The 15,606-nt window shown below is 40.0% G+C and overlaps 1 protein-coding gene across 1 annotated transcript in view; it reads right to left on the reverse strand.

The window, feature by feature from the left end:
- The window catches only part of EYS (eyes shut homolog), a 1,050,766-nt gene that overhangs the window by 108,968 nt on the left and 926,192 nt on the right, over nt 1-15,606 (reverse strand). The window contains exons 40-41 of the mRNA XM_070763632.1: nt 4,057-4,165; nt 1,342-1,565 (exon numbers count right to left, since the gene is read on the reverse strand). Of these exons, the coding sequence (XP_070619733.1) occupies nt 1,342-1,565; nt 4,057-4,165 (333 nt within the window). The remainder of the gene's footprint in view (nt 1-1,341; nt 1,566-4,056; nt 4,166-15,606) is intronic.

Genomic DNA, 15,606 nt, shown 5'->3' on the forward strand with positions numbered 1-15,606 from the left:
AACAGTAGAAAGTATTCTCCCCCTCCACCCTTTTATCCCTTCCTCAATCTCAGAGGTTAACCAAGTGAAAACTTTGAGGGAACATTTATTAGGAATTCCTCCATAAATATTCCTGGTTAATTTCTGAAGCTTTCTTGAAAAGACAAGAATAGCTACTACTTTTCAAGCAAGACCTCTGGAAACTCAATAGAAAAATACTACAGGTATGACTACAACTGAGCCCAAAATTCCTGTTGCTAAATAAGTTTTACAACTTTTCTTGTTCAGTGAATTGCTGCTAAGCTGGTAACATGGTTACTAAATGAATCTGGCTTCCCCATTGACTTTGTTGGTCAGAAGGTTTCCAAAACTGATCACGTGACCTCAGGACATTGCAACCATCATAATAAATACTTCAGAAGAAAAGGATTTAGGGGTAGTGATTTCTGACAGTCTCAAAATGGGTGAACAGTGCAGTCAGGCGGTAGGGAAAGCAAGTAGGATGCTTGGCTGCATAGCTAGAGGTATAACAAGCAGGAAGAGGGAGATTATGATCCCGCTATATAGAATGCTGGTGAGACCACATTTGGAATACTGTGTTCAGTTCTGGAGACCTCACCTACAAAAAGATATTGACAAAATTGAACGGGTCCAAAGACGGGCTACGAGAATGGTGGAAGGTCTTAAGCATAAAACGTATCAGGAAAGACTTAATGAACTCAATCTGTATAGTCTGGAGGACAGAAGGAAAAGGGGGGATATGATCGAAACATTTAAATATATTAAAGGGTTAAATAAGGTCCAGGAGGGAAGTGTTTTTAATAGGAAAGTGAACACAAGAACAAGGGGACACAATCTGAAGTTAGTTGGGGGAAAGATCAAAAGCAACATGAGAAAATATTATTTTACTGAAAGAGTAGTAGATCCTTGGAACAAACTTCCAGCAGACGTGGTAGATAAATTCACAGTAACTGAATTTAAACATGCCTGGGATAAACATAGATCCATCCTAAGATAAAATACAGAAAATAGTATAAGGGCAGACTAGATGGACCATGAGGTCTTTTTCTGCCATCAGACTTCTATGTTTCTATGTTTCTATAATAAGCCAGTTGCTAAGCGACTGAATTTTGATCATGTGACCATAGAGATGCTCCAATGGCCAGAAGTGTGAAAAACAATCGTAAGTCATTTTTTCAGTGCTGTAGTGACTTTGAATGGTCACTCAATGAATTTTTGTAAATCAAAGACTTACTGTAGCCAGTCTGACATAGGGCAATCTATAACTTTTGCAAAGAAACAAGCCAAGGAATAAATCCAATGATGCACTGACATATAAGATTGCAATGCTTTTACACCTACCTAGTGCATGTACCACCATTGCGGCATGGATGATAGTCGCAGACTGGAACATTACAGTTGTCAATGTTCTGTCCTTCCACTGCTTCCTCTATAATGGAGAGTTCTTTGGTGTTGACTTGCAACTCTCTGATGCAGCCCCTGAAGCCATAAATCTTTCCAGAATTTGGATGAATGTTTATGCGATGAGAAGGGACATTTCCAAGGAATATTGGTCCAAAGGTAAGCTAAAAAAGATCATACAGATAAAAGCTCCAATAAGAACAGCTGTAATTGTATACTCTTTTCTATTCATGAAAGAAAGCCTGAGGGAAGAACTTTAGAAAGTTAGGTCAAGTTAACTACTCCTGTCTATGGAATGGTTTCATATTGTAGCTCTCTGAAAGATGGCATATTCCAGAATTGCAAAGACAGGCCACCATCCCTTTTAGTTCTAAATCTATCTGGCTAAGTGTCAGAAAATATAGACATAAATATATTACTATTCTTAGATCAATTCTTTTAAGAAGTCTTCTGCATTTAAAAAGAATAAAATTTCAGTGGGCCTGATCCTGACTTTTGTCCATTCCAGGCTTTTCTGCTGTGTGGAATACTACTACTTCTACTGGTGTTTGTCCATCTTGTTCGAGGAGGACCTTGACATCTAATGAGTTGTGTGCTGTACACCAGTGGTCCCCAACGTTTTTTCCACCAGGGACCAGTTTCAGCAAGACAATTTTTCTATGGCCCAGTGGGGGCGGAAAGGGGCGTGGTTGGGGGCGGGATTAAGCATGGGGGTGCTGGTCCTCCCCGCCCCTCTTTCCCGCCATCGTCCTGTGGCCGGCAGAACCTGCCTCCCAAGCCCTCTTGCCCAGCGGGAGCTAAGCGCTGGAGAGAGGGGGTCAGGCTGGCCCTCCTGCCTCCCCCCAGCCAAAAACGCAAAAGCGCCCCGCGGCAGAAGCCAAAAGAGGCTTGAGCCTCTCGGTCCTTCCCGCCCCTCTGTCCCATCCATCGTCCTGTGGCCGGCAGAACCTGCCTCCCGAGGCCTCTTGCCCGGCGGGAGGTGAAGCGCTGGAGGGAGGGGGTGGCGGCATGAGGGCCGGCAGCTGCTGACTCCACGGACCGGTGCAACATGCCCCGCGGCCCGGTACTGGTCCGCGGCCCGGTGGTTGGGGACCCCTGCTGTACACGATGTGTCTGTAAGTGGCTGGTAAGGCCTATTATGGGCACAAAATGTTCTGCCACATAGTGGGCAGACATATGTGGGCACCATTGTCGCAGCATTTGCATTTGCAGCTCTTCTTCTTCTTCTTCTTCTTCTTCTTCTTCTTCTTCTTCTTCTTCTTCTTCTTCTTCTTCTTCTTCCACCAACAGCAGCAACAACAACAATATTGATAATTAAATTTCTATGCTTCTTGACTCAAAATAGTTTGGGCAGGAAAAGCATGGGGAGCAGAGGTTTGTCCTCAACCAAAAACCTTTATTTTTTTAAAGTGGAGTCTGGCCCATTTTCTCTATAAGTCTGAAAAATGTCAGGAGGTTATAAGTATTATAGAATGTGATTGCTCTAAACAACAAGAAAAGAAGCAGCAGATATTCGAAAGCATTCAGAGTAGAAAATTAGCAGTAAAGTGGTTTACTTTTACTGAAAAGCCCCATGACAAGTCACTTCTTAAAGAGCTTGAATATCAAGGAAACAAAAAGAAAATAACTAGAATTGTAGAAGCCTTTATCCAGGAAAGGAGGGGCAATTATTGCTGAATCTACTTCCCAAATTAGCAGCCGATACATGCAGCTATAGTAATAAATAAAGTCTTATTATTTCTGGGCAACCAAACTCCAAAAACACAATGTCATAGCAATAAAACTAAGTTTGTCTATGGAGATTCTCAGACATCCAGATTACAGTTGTCCCAAAGTAACTGGATTTTCTTTGTTTTTCCTTCAAGACTTTTGCTTCTCATCCAAAAAGCTTCTTTAGTTCTGAAGAGGAATTAAAGAAGCTTATTGGATGAGAAGGGCCATGTTTTCAGAGAAAAACAAAGAAAGTTCAGTTGCTTTTTGAAAACGCATCTTTGGAAAACTAATTTTGCGCTTCCCTAATTTTTTGTGCCCTAAATAAGATAACCTAATTGATTAATGTATAGGTGTTTAGGAGTTAGGCAGCTATAAATAAACTAACTAAACAAATTTCATTAATTGTTTGCTTCTACATTTATTTAACATAAAGCATAACAATTGTTCCTTAATCATGTTTTTTTACTTCCTTGGCTACTTTTTTGTTGGGCAGAGAAAATTATTATAAAACCATTGAGGGTGTGTTAGAGATGATAGGTATTTCATCTTAATGTGTATGGAATTATCTAAATTGCAAAGAGGTGTCAGTCGTAATATACGCACTCATCACTGTGGTACATGTTCCCGTTGTTCGTAAATGAACTGCTTTGTGTAAGCAATCCATCAACTGTCTTGGCTGAACACGAAGCTTTAGTAGCCCCTTAAGACCACCACTAGGGAGTTCTACCATAAAAATCCCACTGAAATTAAGCTGTAGCAAGAGCCATGTTGTTGGCAGCAGTGGGAAATGTAGGAGAATCCCCTCCCCAGTGGATTGCATATTAAATGAACATCATTATTAATATGTCTCAACTAATTCAAAATTATATCACAGGCTCTTTGCAAGAGATATTAAAATAGGTGGGCTGACATTTGATTTGAGGTTCTGCTTGGCAAGTTCACCTGAGTCATTTGCGTAGCCAGAGAGGTTCTCTGATGGACAGAAGAAATTTCACCTGCAGCCATTTCAATCAGACAATAACCTTCAGGACTGCCCGAAGATAACATATAGCTGGAAGGAAACAGAGAACTCGTTACTGTTTTGGAAATGAACAGGCAAGACTATGAAAACATGCCACCAACATTGTGGAAGACAGGCCTGATTCTGATAGCTGGATTTTCATAAACTCCTTAAAACCCACCTCTGTCGTCAAGCATGGGGGAACTGAGACATCTCCCCCTGCCTATGTAGTTTTTTTGCATGATATGACTGTATGTATGCTTTTATATATTGGGGTTCCTTATTTTTTAGGCTTTTTAAACGTATTATTGTTATTTTAGATTCTAACTATTAGATTTGTCATTATATATTGTTTTTATCACTGTTGTGAGCCGCACCGAGTCTGCGGAGAGGGGCAGCAGACAAATCTAATTAATAATAATAATAATAATAATAATAATAATAATAATAATAATAATAATAATTTTCACATACATCAACACCTGTAAAAGAACACAGAGTGGTTAGCAGATAGATAGCTGAAAACTATGATCCAGAGCCAATGCTTGGGGCTACATGTATTGCGTTGCAATGGCAGAATGTATTTAATTGCCGGAAGATTTATTATCCACCTTCTATCAAAGGACTGAAGAATGGCTTTAATCAATCAATCAAAACTCTGGAATGACTGGAAAACAAAGCCACATAGCATGGCAACATTAGCTTGGTTTAAAATCAAGGGGAGCAGAATGGCCAAAGAGAATCGCTGATCATGCAAGGATCCCCTTCACCCTGTAAACTTTGTTGGCTTGTACACATTTACTAACGATGTGCTACAAGCCAAGAAGAAAATAGGACATTTATTTATTTATTCAATTTCAATAGCCGCCCATTTCAGCAAATGACTCTGGGTAGTCCGCAGTTCCAAAAAATGCAGGATATCCCACCTGAAATGATAACGACAGACAGACAGTTCCATTCCCCTGCATTCAATGCAGAATGAATGGCTGTGCCTTTGCTTTCACCCCGATAAGGTTTATCTAAGCTCATGAAAGGTGCTATCAAAATGTATAATCTGCAAAGGAGTGTCAAGCATCAACGTTAAAGGCATTTTTAATATAAATATATTTTTAAAATAATACTGTGTTAAGAACGCGAAGAGGGTAGTGTCAGTAAAAGTGATAAAATGTGATTATGAGCAGGGTAGGAATGCTACATATATTCTCAACGGAAAAAAACCCCATCTCTAAAGGAGGGCTTTCCTTGTAATTGTTCCTAGTTATTATTTTTCTGAGAGGGGGAATACCCCCAAGTGTGTTAATTATTATTGCAGGGGTTGATAAATGAGACACCATAATGTGCAAGAATTTAATTAAAAAGAGCTCTCAGATCAGCAAAGACATTCTTCCTCTCCATGCTTCTTTTGGAAATCCCATTTAACAGCTGAACCCCAATGATGAGTTCCTCGCAGGAATCCGTGGCGTGCTTTATGATCCCCATCCATCTTTGTGGAAAGAGCCAATCTGCATGAGAATGCTATTTTCACATTCCCAATGAAACGAGGAGAAAGCCATTAAGGCCAGGATCATCCATAATCTCTTTGGATTTCTTGCCATCAAAATAAATCAAGGTACTGAACTAGTATTTTTTTAATATATATATTAATATGGTGTCAACATGCATCCTATTTCTGGGCTGACACACTGAATTTTGCAGTCTTGTTGCCTATCTGGCAGAGAATCAAAGGAACAGTCTTCAGTACAATTTTCAATGTCTTTGTCTATATGCATACAATAAAGAGAACTTTCTTTCTTTCTTTCTTCCTTCCTTTCTCCCTCCCTTCCTCCCTCCCTCCCTTCCTTCCTTCCTTCCTTCCTGTTATATGTCATCCCTGTGAAATTCTGTGGAAGTCTTAAAGTTGCCAAGTTTGGAGACTTAAAGAAAAAGCTGTATTTTAATACTTGGTCTATGAGAACAGATTTTGCTACCCTGGACTATTGTTCTCATCTAAGGATAGTATAAAAGAATTACAATATTTCTCAGAGCATAAGATGCACCTCCGAAGATTTTTATTAATATTGCTTCTTCATTGCTTATTTGACCCCTATGACAATCATTAAGTGTTGTATCACATGATTCTTGACAAATGTATATTTTATTTTATGTACGTTGAGAGCATATGCACCAAGACAAATTCCTTGTGTGTCCAATCACACTTGGCCAATAAAAATTCTATTCTATTCTATTCTATTCTATTCTCTTCCCCCTCTTAAAGAGGCTAAAATTTGGGTGTGTCTTATACTCTGAATGTAGCTTTTTCAAAGCTTTGTTTTCCAGCCTAATGCTAATGATTCTCCCGACTTGCACGATTTTTTCATTGCTACTCTGAACTTTTTTTCTAGCCCTAAGTCTTTGCAGGCTTATTTTCATTGGTATTCCCTCTGAAAAAGGTTTTTTTTCCAGCCCTAACCAGGGGATAAAATGATTTGCTGAAGCTGCCCAGACTAAGAACATTAGATGAATACCTGCTAGGTATATTTCCCCCCCTATTTTCCTCCCCCAAAACTAAGGTGCATCTGAAACTCCAGTGCGTCTTGTACTCTGAAAAATACAGTAATCACGCTCTGGAAGTATTCATACCATCAGAAAAACCATGACCTTTCCAAGACCACAAAGCTAGATCAAGATTCACCTTCCAGTCAATTTCATTTATCTTTAGACAAAGATTAATCACTTAGCCATTTTGCATTTGAACTCATCATAAATAAGGAGTGCTGGTAAAATTTACTTAGCACAATTACCGTCTTTACTCCATCCTGTTTTGAAGTTTCATTCCTCCCCAAATGGGGGCAATAATTTTATTTGTAGAAGGTTCTCCGTGGCCTCCTGTGTCTGCCTAGTGGAATCTGCTTCAGCTAGTACATACTGAGGCCTTTCTCAAAACTCAAAACACAGCACCAATGCTTAGCTTGCGTCAAAGGCTTGTTCTGGGAAAAATGGTGAGTTGTTGAGCTTTTTCACCCCACCAGATGGCAGTAAACACACATGTCAAAAAAGGAGCTTCAAGCTGCACATTGCTTGGAAATTCTCCCCCTCCCACCCCCGCATGCCAAATCTCTCTAGTCAGTGAGAAGTCTAACTTAAGCCCTAATCGACAGCATGATTACTTCAGCTTCCTGCTTATATCAAGGGAAACATGGCAAAGTATTTGATTATGTTTTTGACAGTCTGGATGAGGTTCAGTCCCGAGACTTACGATTTCACTAACTGCACTCATGAATTATAATTACCTAATGTAATCATGTTAAAAAAAAAAAACCCCACACAAACATATACACACACACGCAACCGAGTGCATTAATGCTCATGCAAACATACTTAGGAAAATTTTGTTTACACCAATTCCATTTTATACGATGTTATCGCCGCAACCATATTTCCAGGGGGGGCTGGCACAGAGATCCAACACAATTAAAATGTCAATTCTGAGAGCCTAAAAAGTTGAACAGATATAAAGCGATGGGAGGCTCTGACTTTGGCCTTCCAGAATAGAGGCAGCCAGATTTTGTGCCAAGGACTTGGGAAGGATTTATCACTGACAAATGTCTTAAAACAAGGACGTTTGGGCTTTCAGCAATCCTGTGCCCTGCTTATAAGTATAAACCAGAAGGCTCAGTCAGTTGAATTTGGAGCTCTCTGCATAGCAAACCAGCTCTACCTGCTTACTATGTCACTTGGGGGGGGGGGTCTCAGAAATCAAGACACTTTTACCTGTAATGTGCTGATATTAAGGAAAGAATTGGACATGATTGCCACAGAACAGCAAAGCAATAGCCGCATTGATACCCTTGATTAACCAGAACAGTTGTCAAGGGTATGATCTAACCAGCTGTCAAAGCAATATATGAAGTTTTTCAAGAATAGTGATTTTACTATTGAGTGCACACAGCCAGTTTTGGAAATAGGAGGATTGCTCCAGCATAATTTTTCCCAGAGGTACCAACTTCTTGTCTTTTTCCTTCCAAATCACAAAAGTTAGTGAATTCCTTCACTTTAGATGTTTATTTCTTAATAGTACCAATTCCTGAACAGAGTAATTTTTCTATTTCTATTCTACAGATGTGAAACTTTGACTGTACTTTGTACTTTGGGGTACAATGTCACTATACTCAGTACATATTTCCCAATATTTGAGAGGCTGCCACAAATAAAAGGGGGTGACTATTCTCCAAAGCACTTGGAGAGATCCAGATTAGATTGATTGATTAGAAAAATAGAAACATAGAAAACTGACGGCAGAAAAAGACCTCAGGATCCATCTAGTCTGCCCTTATACTATTTTCTGTATTTTATCTTAGGATAGATATATGTTTATCCCAGGCATGTTTAAATTCAGTTACTGTGGATTTATCTACCATGTCTGCTGGAAGTTTGTTCCAAGCATCTACTACTCTTTCAGTAAAATAATATTTTCTCATGTTGCTTTTGATCTTTCCACCAACTAACTTCAGATTGTGTCCTCTTGTTCTTGTGTCCACTTTCCTATTAAAAACACTTCCTTCCTGGACCTTATTTAACCCTTTAACATATTTAAATGTTTCGATCATGTCCCCCCTTTCCCTTCTGTCCTTCAGACTATACAGATTGAGTTCATTAAGTCTTTCCTGATATGTTTTATGCTTAAGACCTTCCACCATTCTTGTAGCCTGTCTTTGGACCCGTTCAATTTTGTCAATATCTTTGTGTAGGTGAGGTCTCCAGAACTGAACACAGTATTCCAAATGTGGTCTCACCATCACTCTATATAGCGGGATCACAATCTCCCTCTTCCTGCTTGTTATACCTCTAGCTATGCAGCCAAGCATCCTACTTGCTTTCCATTGATTGATTGATTGATTGATTGATTGATTTGTTTGTTTGTTTGTTTATTTGTTTCACATCTATGCCACCCAATCCCATAGGAATCAAAATGAAGAAGAAATTTCCTGAGAATTAGAACAATTAATCAGTGGAATGGCTTGCCTCCAGTAGTTGTGGGTGCTCCATCACGGGAGGTTTTAAATAAAAGATTGGACAGATCTTTGCACAGAATGGGATAGGGCAGAACCTTTTAGACACCAAGTGCCCAAGCTGCACGTGCATTTGCCCATACTGAAAGGACATGCTCATGTGTACAGGCACAGCAGAGACCTGATTTCTGACAGTCTCAAAATGGGTGAGCAGTGTGGTCGGGCGGTAGGAAAGGCAAGTAGGATGCTTGGCTGCATAGCTAGAGGTATAACAAGCAGGAAGAGGGAGATTGTGATCCCCTTATATAGAGCGCTGGTGAGACCACATTTGGAGTACTGTGTTCAGTTCTGGAGACCTCACCTACAAAAAGATATTGACAAAATTGAACGGGTCCAAAGATGGGCTACAAGAATGGTGGAAGGTCTGAAGTATAAAACGTATCAGGAAAGACTTAATGAACTCAATCTGTATAATCTGGAAGACAGAAGGAAAAGGGGGGACATGATCGAAACATTTAAATATGTTAAAGGGTTAAATAGGGTTCAGGAGGGAAGTGTTTTTAACAGGAAAGTGAACACAAGAACAAGGGGACACAATCTGAAGTTAGTTGGGGGAAAGATCAAAGGCAACATGAGAAAATATTATTTTACTGAAAGAGTAGTAGATCCTTGGAACAAACTTCCAGCAGACGTGGTTGGTAAATCCACACTAACCGAATTTAAACATGCCTGGGATAAACATATATCCATTGTAAGATAAAATACAGGAAATAGTAAAAGGGCAGACTAGATGGACCATGGGGTCTTTTTCTGCCGTCAGTCTTCTATGTTTCTATGTTTCTATGTTTCTAAGACCAGCTGGCCAGTGGGGAGGCAGGGCATCCCAACACTGGCAGCGCAGCAAGAGGTAAGATCTTTTTCTTTTGTGAGCTTCTGTTTTGTTGTTTGCAGGAAAACAGAAGCTCACAAAAGAAATGCCATGGAGATCTGACCTGAGGCGATGGCATACATGCCTGCAAAGAGGGCTTTCTGTGCCACCTCTGGCACGCATGCCATAGGTTCGATATCATGGAGATAGTGTCTCCGGTTTGAGCAGGGGGCTGTATTAGAAGATCTTCAAAGTCCCTTCTAACTCTGTTATTCTATTAGTCTGTTCTTTCTTTCTTTCTTTCTTTCTTTTTTCTCTTTCCTTTCTTCCTTCTTTCTTTCATTCTTTATGTCTTCCTTCCTTCCCTCCCTCCCTCCATTCTTCCTTCCTTCCTTCTTTCCTTCCTTCCTTCCTTCCTGTGTGCTTTTTCAACCTATGAATCTATCTAGCAGTTGTATCACTTAGTTCCTACTTTATTATGGTATGAAAAAATATCTTGAGACATTCTGTCAAAAGCTTCATGGATCTCCACATACACCATACATGCAGCATTCCTCATTCTACCAAGCCAGTAATTCATATAAATTAAAATAAGAAATGCAGTCATGGTCTTCCCCAGAACAGGTAGTCCTGATTAGGTTGCTATATCACAATCTGAAGTGGCAGCAATAGGAATGCCTTCTTTATAACAGTAAGTAGTCGATATCATCCTCTACTATTCTCCCTTGATAAAATCTGTCTTACAATAGCAATAGCACTTAGATTTATATACCACTTTACAGTGCTTTATAGCCATCTGTAAGTGGCTTTACAGAGTCAGTATATTGCCCTCAACAATCTGAGTCTTCATTTTACTGGCCTTTGAGGGATGGAAGTCTGAGTCAACGTTGAACCCAATTAGGATTGAATTCCTGGCAATGGTCAGAGTTAGCCTGCAATACTGCATTGTGCCTCTATCTATCTACCGTATGTATCTATCTATGCATCTATGTATCTATGTATCTATCTATCTATCATCTATCTATCTATCTATCTATCTATCTATCTATCTATCTATCTATCATCTATCTATCTATATCTATCTCTCTCTCTCTCTCTCTCTCTCTCTCTCTCTCTCTCTCTCTCTATCTATCTATCTATCTATCTATCTATCTATCTATCTATCTATCTATCTATCTGTTCTGCTGGGCTCTCTGGTAGGAGCCTCCCAAAAATTCAAGGGGACAAATTTCAGACACACACACGTTTGAAAATTCAAAACAATGTTCTTTATCACAAAATCCAAAGTAAACTAAGCACTCTTTTTGTATTGCAAAGAGCATTCGTCCCAAAACAACCGGGTAGTCTGTACAATTTCTCTTAAGCAGTCATTAAGTACTTAGCTGTCAGGTGTGAAGAAACTTCACACCCCTTCTTCTTCCAACGAAGTGAGACACACACACACGTTGCTCTGCTTTGTTTTCAAAGGTGTGAAAAAGCAACAAAGTCCAGAAAACAGCAACACAGGATTCCTGACGAACTGCGATCAGATACTCTTCCACAACGGCCAAACCCACATGCTGCTATTTATAGCAGCAGCCCTGATTACTGGAGCCCCACCCAAACACAGGTGGCCTCTCTTATTTCCTGTAATATATCCTTACTTGGTCTCTTCTACGCATAATTCTGCGCTTGCGTGGGTCCAAAATGTCTTCATCTGAATCAATGGAAGATAATGGAGATTGATTGCATGGGCTGTGTGCCAAGCCCCCCTGTTCCGAGTCACTCCCACCTTCTTCTTCGTCCAAGGAAACTAAACTCTGAACTGACTCTGTCGGCAATAGCACAGGCCTATGACATGTTGAAGTTTCCTCCACATTCCCTGGGGCAGGAGCTGGGCCAGAGCCAACCACAACACTATCTATGTATTTATTGGACTTGTATACTATGGCTCTTATAAGGTCTGAAAATCATGGATAGCATACATGTGACTGCAAGCATAGGTTATTTCCTTCAGCCTTAAGCCAATTCCATATGATACTAAGCTTATACTGGAATATATTATTTATCTTAGCCGATTTTAAAATTCTCAGAATGGCTAACAGTTTTAAATAAGCAACATGTCAGTCTCCCCAAAATTAGAAAACTTCCCAATTCCCCAAGAAGTCATAGTAAAAACCAATAATGATATGACTAAAAATATGAAAGAAATTTATTTTTATTCGTGTGCCTGAACTGGAGTTAGGACATCACCCCAACCCCAAAACCATCTGGGCGTCATCATTATTAACTGGCTAACCTCTTAGCCTTCAATATGTGAAGGCTCAGAATGAGGCGTTTTTGCAAATGGCTTGAAAAATGAGGAGGAGGGATTTTTCTGCCTCTCATCCTGTCTTAAGCTCAACACAGACTGGGAACAGGGCGAGAAGCAGGAAAATCCCCCCTCCCCATTTTTAAGCCATTCACAAAAACGCCCCATTCTGAGCCTTCAATGTGAATGTGCAGGTGCAAAGTGATATCCCATAAAGGAAGGCATGGAAATCCATACGCCTGGGACATTGGAAGAGGAGACACCACTGTGCAGGAAATCCCCTCCTCCCACCTGCAGATCGTCCTTTCAAAGAGGAGTTTCTCCAGGACAAAGAGGTGGCTGGAGGCAGGGTTTGTGACAGGTTAACTTTTCTGAGTGAGGGGGACGATCTGGGGAATGAGAGATTAAGGAAGTCTGGGCTAGTGTGGGGCAATTTCTCCAGTGAAACATCTGATTTATCCTGATGGGGTTCAAGGTTGACTCAGACTTCCATCCTTCAAAGGTCAGTAAATGAAGACCTAGATTGTTAAGGGCAATATACTGACTCTTTAAAGCCACTTAGAGATGGCAGTTTGTGGGCTGGCCGGAAAGGAAGCATCTATGTTAGGACTTTGTCCAAAACAGTTGGGTTGGCAATATTAACAATGTATGTTAATGTGTATAGCTTAAAACTGAGCTATGTCTGATTGGCTGAGCTATTGCAGACTGTCACAAGACGGTGCTAGAGATCATAACTTTTGTCTCTGGAGGCTCTCTCTTTGTTTCTTTTTGTCTCTGCTACTCACTGTAGTTAGCTCTGCATTCTCTCTGCATTCTATGTGTTGTAGTTATGTACTATAGCTAAAATGTGTTTAAATTTGATATGTGTCGTTTGGCGGGCCCCAGGGGAAGAGCCTTCTCTGGGGCGGCCCTGGCCCTCTGGAATCAACTCCCCCCAGAGATTAGAACGGCTCCCACCCTCCTTGTCTTTCGCAAATTACTCAAGACCCACCTTTATCGCCAGGCATGGGGGAACTGAGACATCTTCCCCCAGGCTTTTATATTTTATGTTTGGTATGTATGTGTTGTATGGTTTTAAATTGCTGGGGTTATAGATATGTTTTATTTTAATATTAGATTTGTTTCACTGTTACATTGTTTCTATTGCTGTTGTGAGCCGCCCCGAGTCTACAAATCTAATTAATAATAATAATAATAATAATAATAATAATAATAATAATAATAATAATCTTTGTTTACTATTTATGACAAACACAACTAGTAAGAAAGACTTTGTCATTGATAATATTTGGATTGTTATTGTGACTATTTTATGCCACCCAGAAGTCGAATTAAACAAACAAACAAACAAATATTATGTGTATGACTTTGGACTGTTATAAGAACATGCTGTTTCTTAAAGTAAACCTTGGTAAAACAAGGAATACTCTGCACATACATTAACAATCTTCAATAAACTTCATTCTGTTTGTCTGTGTTTCTGCAGATGGCAGCACTGGAAGCGTCTCCAATCAGAGAGAAGACAGAAGGAGCCCTGGAGGAGATGCTGTCAATGCTACTGCCTGCAGAGACACAAACAGAGTGAAGTTAATTGAAGATGCTCCCTCTCCAGCCAGCCCACAACATGCTCATCCTTGGGGATAAATCACATGCTTCGCTGGAGGAACTGCAACCTGGTGGCACTCCTATTTAAAAGGATAATCTTCAGGTGGGGAGGAGATTTTCTGCACATTTTGTTTGTTTATATAGAGCGCTGGTGAGACCACATTTGGAATACTGTGTTCAGTTCTGGAGACCTCACCTACAAAAAGATATTGACAAAATTGAACGGGTCCAAAGATGGGCTACAAGAATGGTGGAAGGTCTTAAGCATAAAACGTATCAGGAAAGACTTAATGAACTCAGTCTGTATAGTCTGGAGGACAGAAGGAAAAGGGGGGGCGTGATCGAAACATTTGGATGCAGTTTAGGAGATAACCACATGCAATTCTGGGGTGGCGCAGCAGGTAGAGTGCTGTACTGCAGGCCACTGAAGCTGACTGTAGATCTGTAGGTCCGTGGTTCAAATCTCATCACCGGCTCAAGGTTGATTCAGTTCCAAGGTGGGTAAAATGAGGACCTGGATTGTGGGGGCAATATGCTGGCTCTGTTAAAAAGTGCTATTGCTAACATGTTGTAAGCCGCCCTGAGTCTAAGGAGAAGGGCGGCATAAAAATTGAATGAATGAATGAATGAATGAATGAATAAATGAATGAATAAATAAATAAATTCAAATTGTTTCCATTCAAAAATAGAAACAATGATTTAGATGGGACATTTCAGACTTGAAGAGTAAGATGAAATTTGGACCTATTTAATCTGATCTAATAGTTCACAGATCTAAATGTTTTAGCTGTAGGTTATAATGGATATGCATAGAAAGGCCTATAGCTCCTTACTTTGTTGTAATATATATGTCAGGATCCAAACGAAAAGGAAAAGAAAGTAACACAACTAAACACAAGCCTGGTTTACTATGCACTCCTTTTCTGGCACACACCAATAATCTGAAAAAGAAACTCTTGTTAGGGCTGATCCCTATCACCTTATAACCCAGAAACTCCACCCACCCATACATGCGTGTAAGTCCCTCCTCTGTGTCCCAGACATGAGCCATGATACTCTATAAGCCAGTATCCATCTTCAGTTGCCTTGATGTCTTTAAATGAGAACCACTCCTTGCTTTATCATCCAGCTCCTACAGGAGATACAAGCTGTTGAGAGAAAATGATTGGTGACTCCCTGTTTTGCTGCGCTGTCCCTGGTGATGTCAGAATCACACAATTGCCTCTCTGCCATTTGGCGGCCTCCTTTCCACCAGATGATCTCCACAGGGACAAAGTACGGGGTGCTGGTGGCTTTCCAGGTATGTCCGAGATGACTGAAAAGCTGGCAGAGTTGATTTTGATTTTGGGAAGTCTCTCACTGAATGGCAGCTCCCAGACGGCCAGTATGCAGGATCTGACAATATATTTTATGCATGTGTAAACACATATCCAGTTTATATATATATATATATATATATATATATATATATATATATATATATATATATATATATATATATATAAATATATATATATATATATATACATACATACATACATAGATACATACATACATACATACATACATACATACATACATATATATATATATATATATATATATATGAATGATACCTCCCGCTTACCAGACATCTGGAAACCAGCCCTCAAACGTATCCCAGTCATAGAAACCAGACTCAGAACACACATTGTAAAACAATCAAGTAGCCTGCAAGTTCCAACTACTCAGGATATCACGC

The sequence above is a fragment of the Erythrolamprus reginae genome, chromosome 1 (genome assembly GCF_031021105.1).
Source record: "Erythrolamprus reginae isolate rEryReg1 chromosome 1, rEryReg1.hap1, whole genome shotgun sequence".
Lineage (NCBI taxonomy): Eukaryota > Metazoa > Chordata > Lepidosauria > Squamata > Dipsadidae > Erythrolamprus > Erythrolamprus reginae.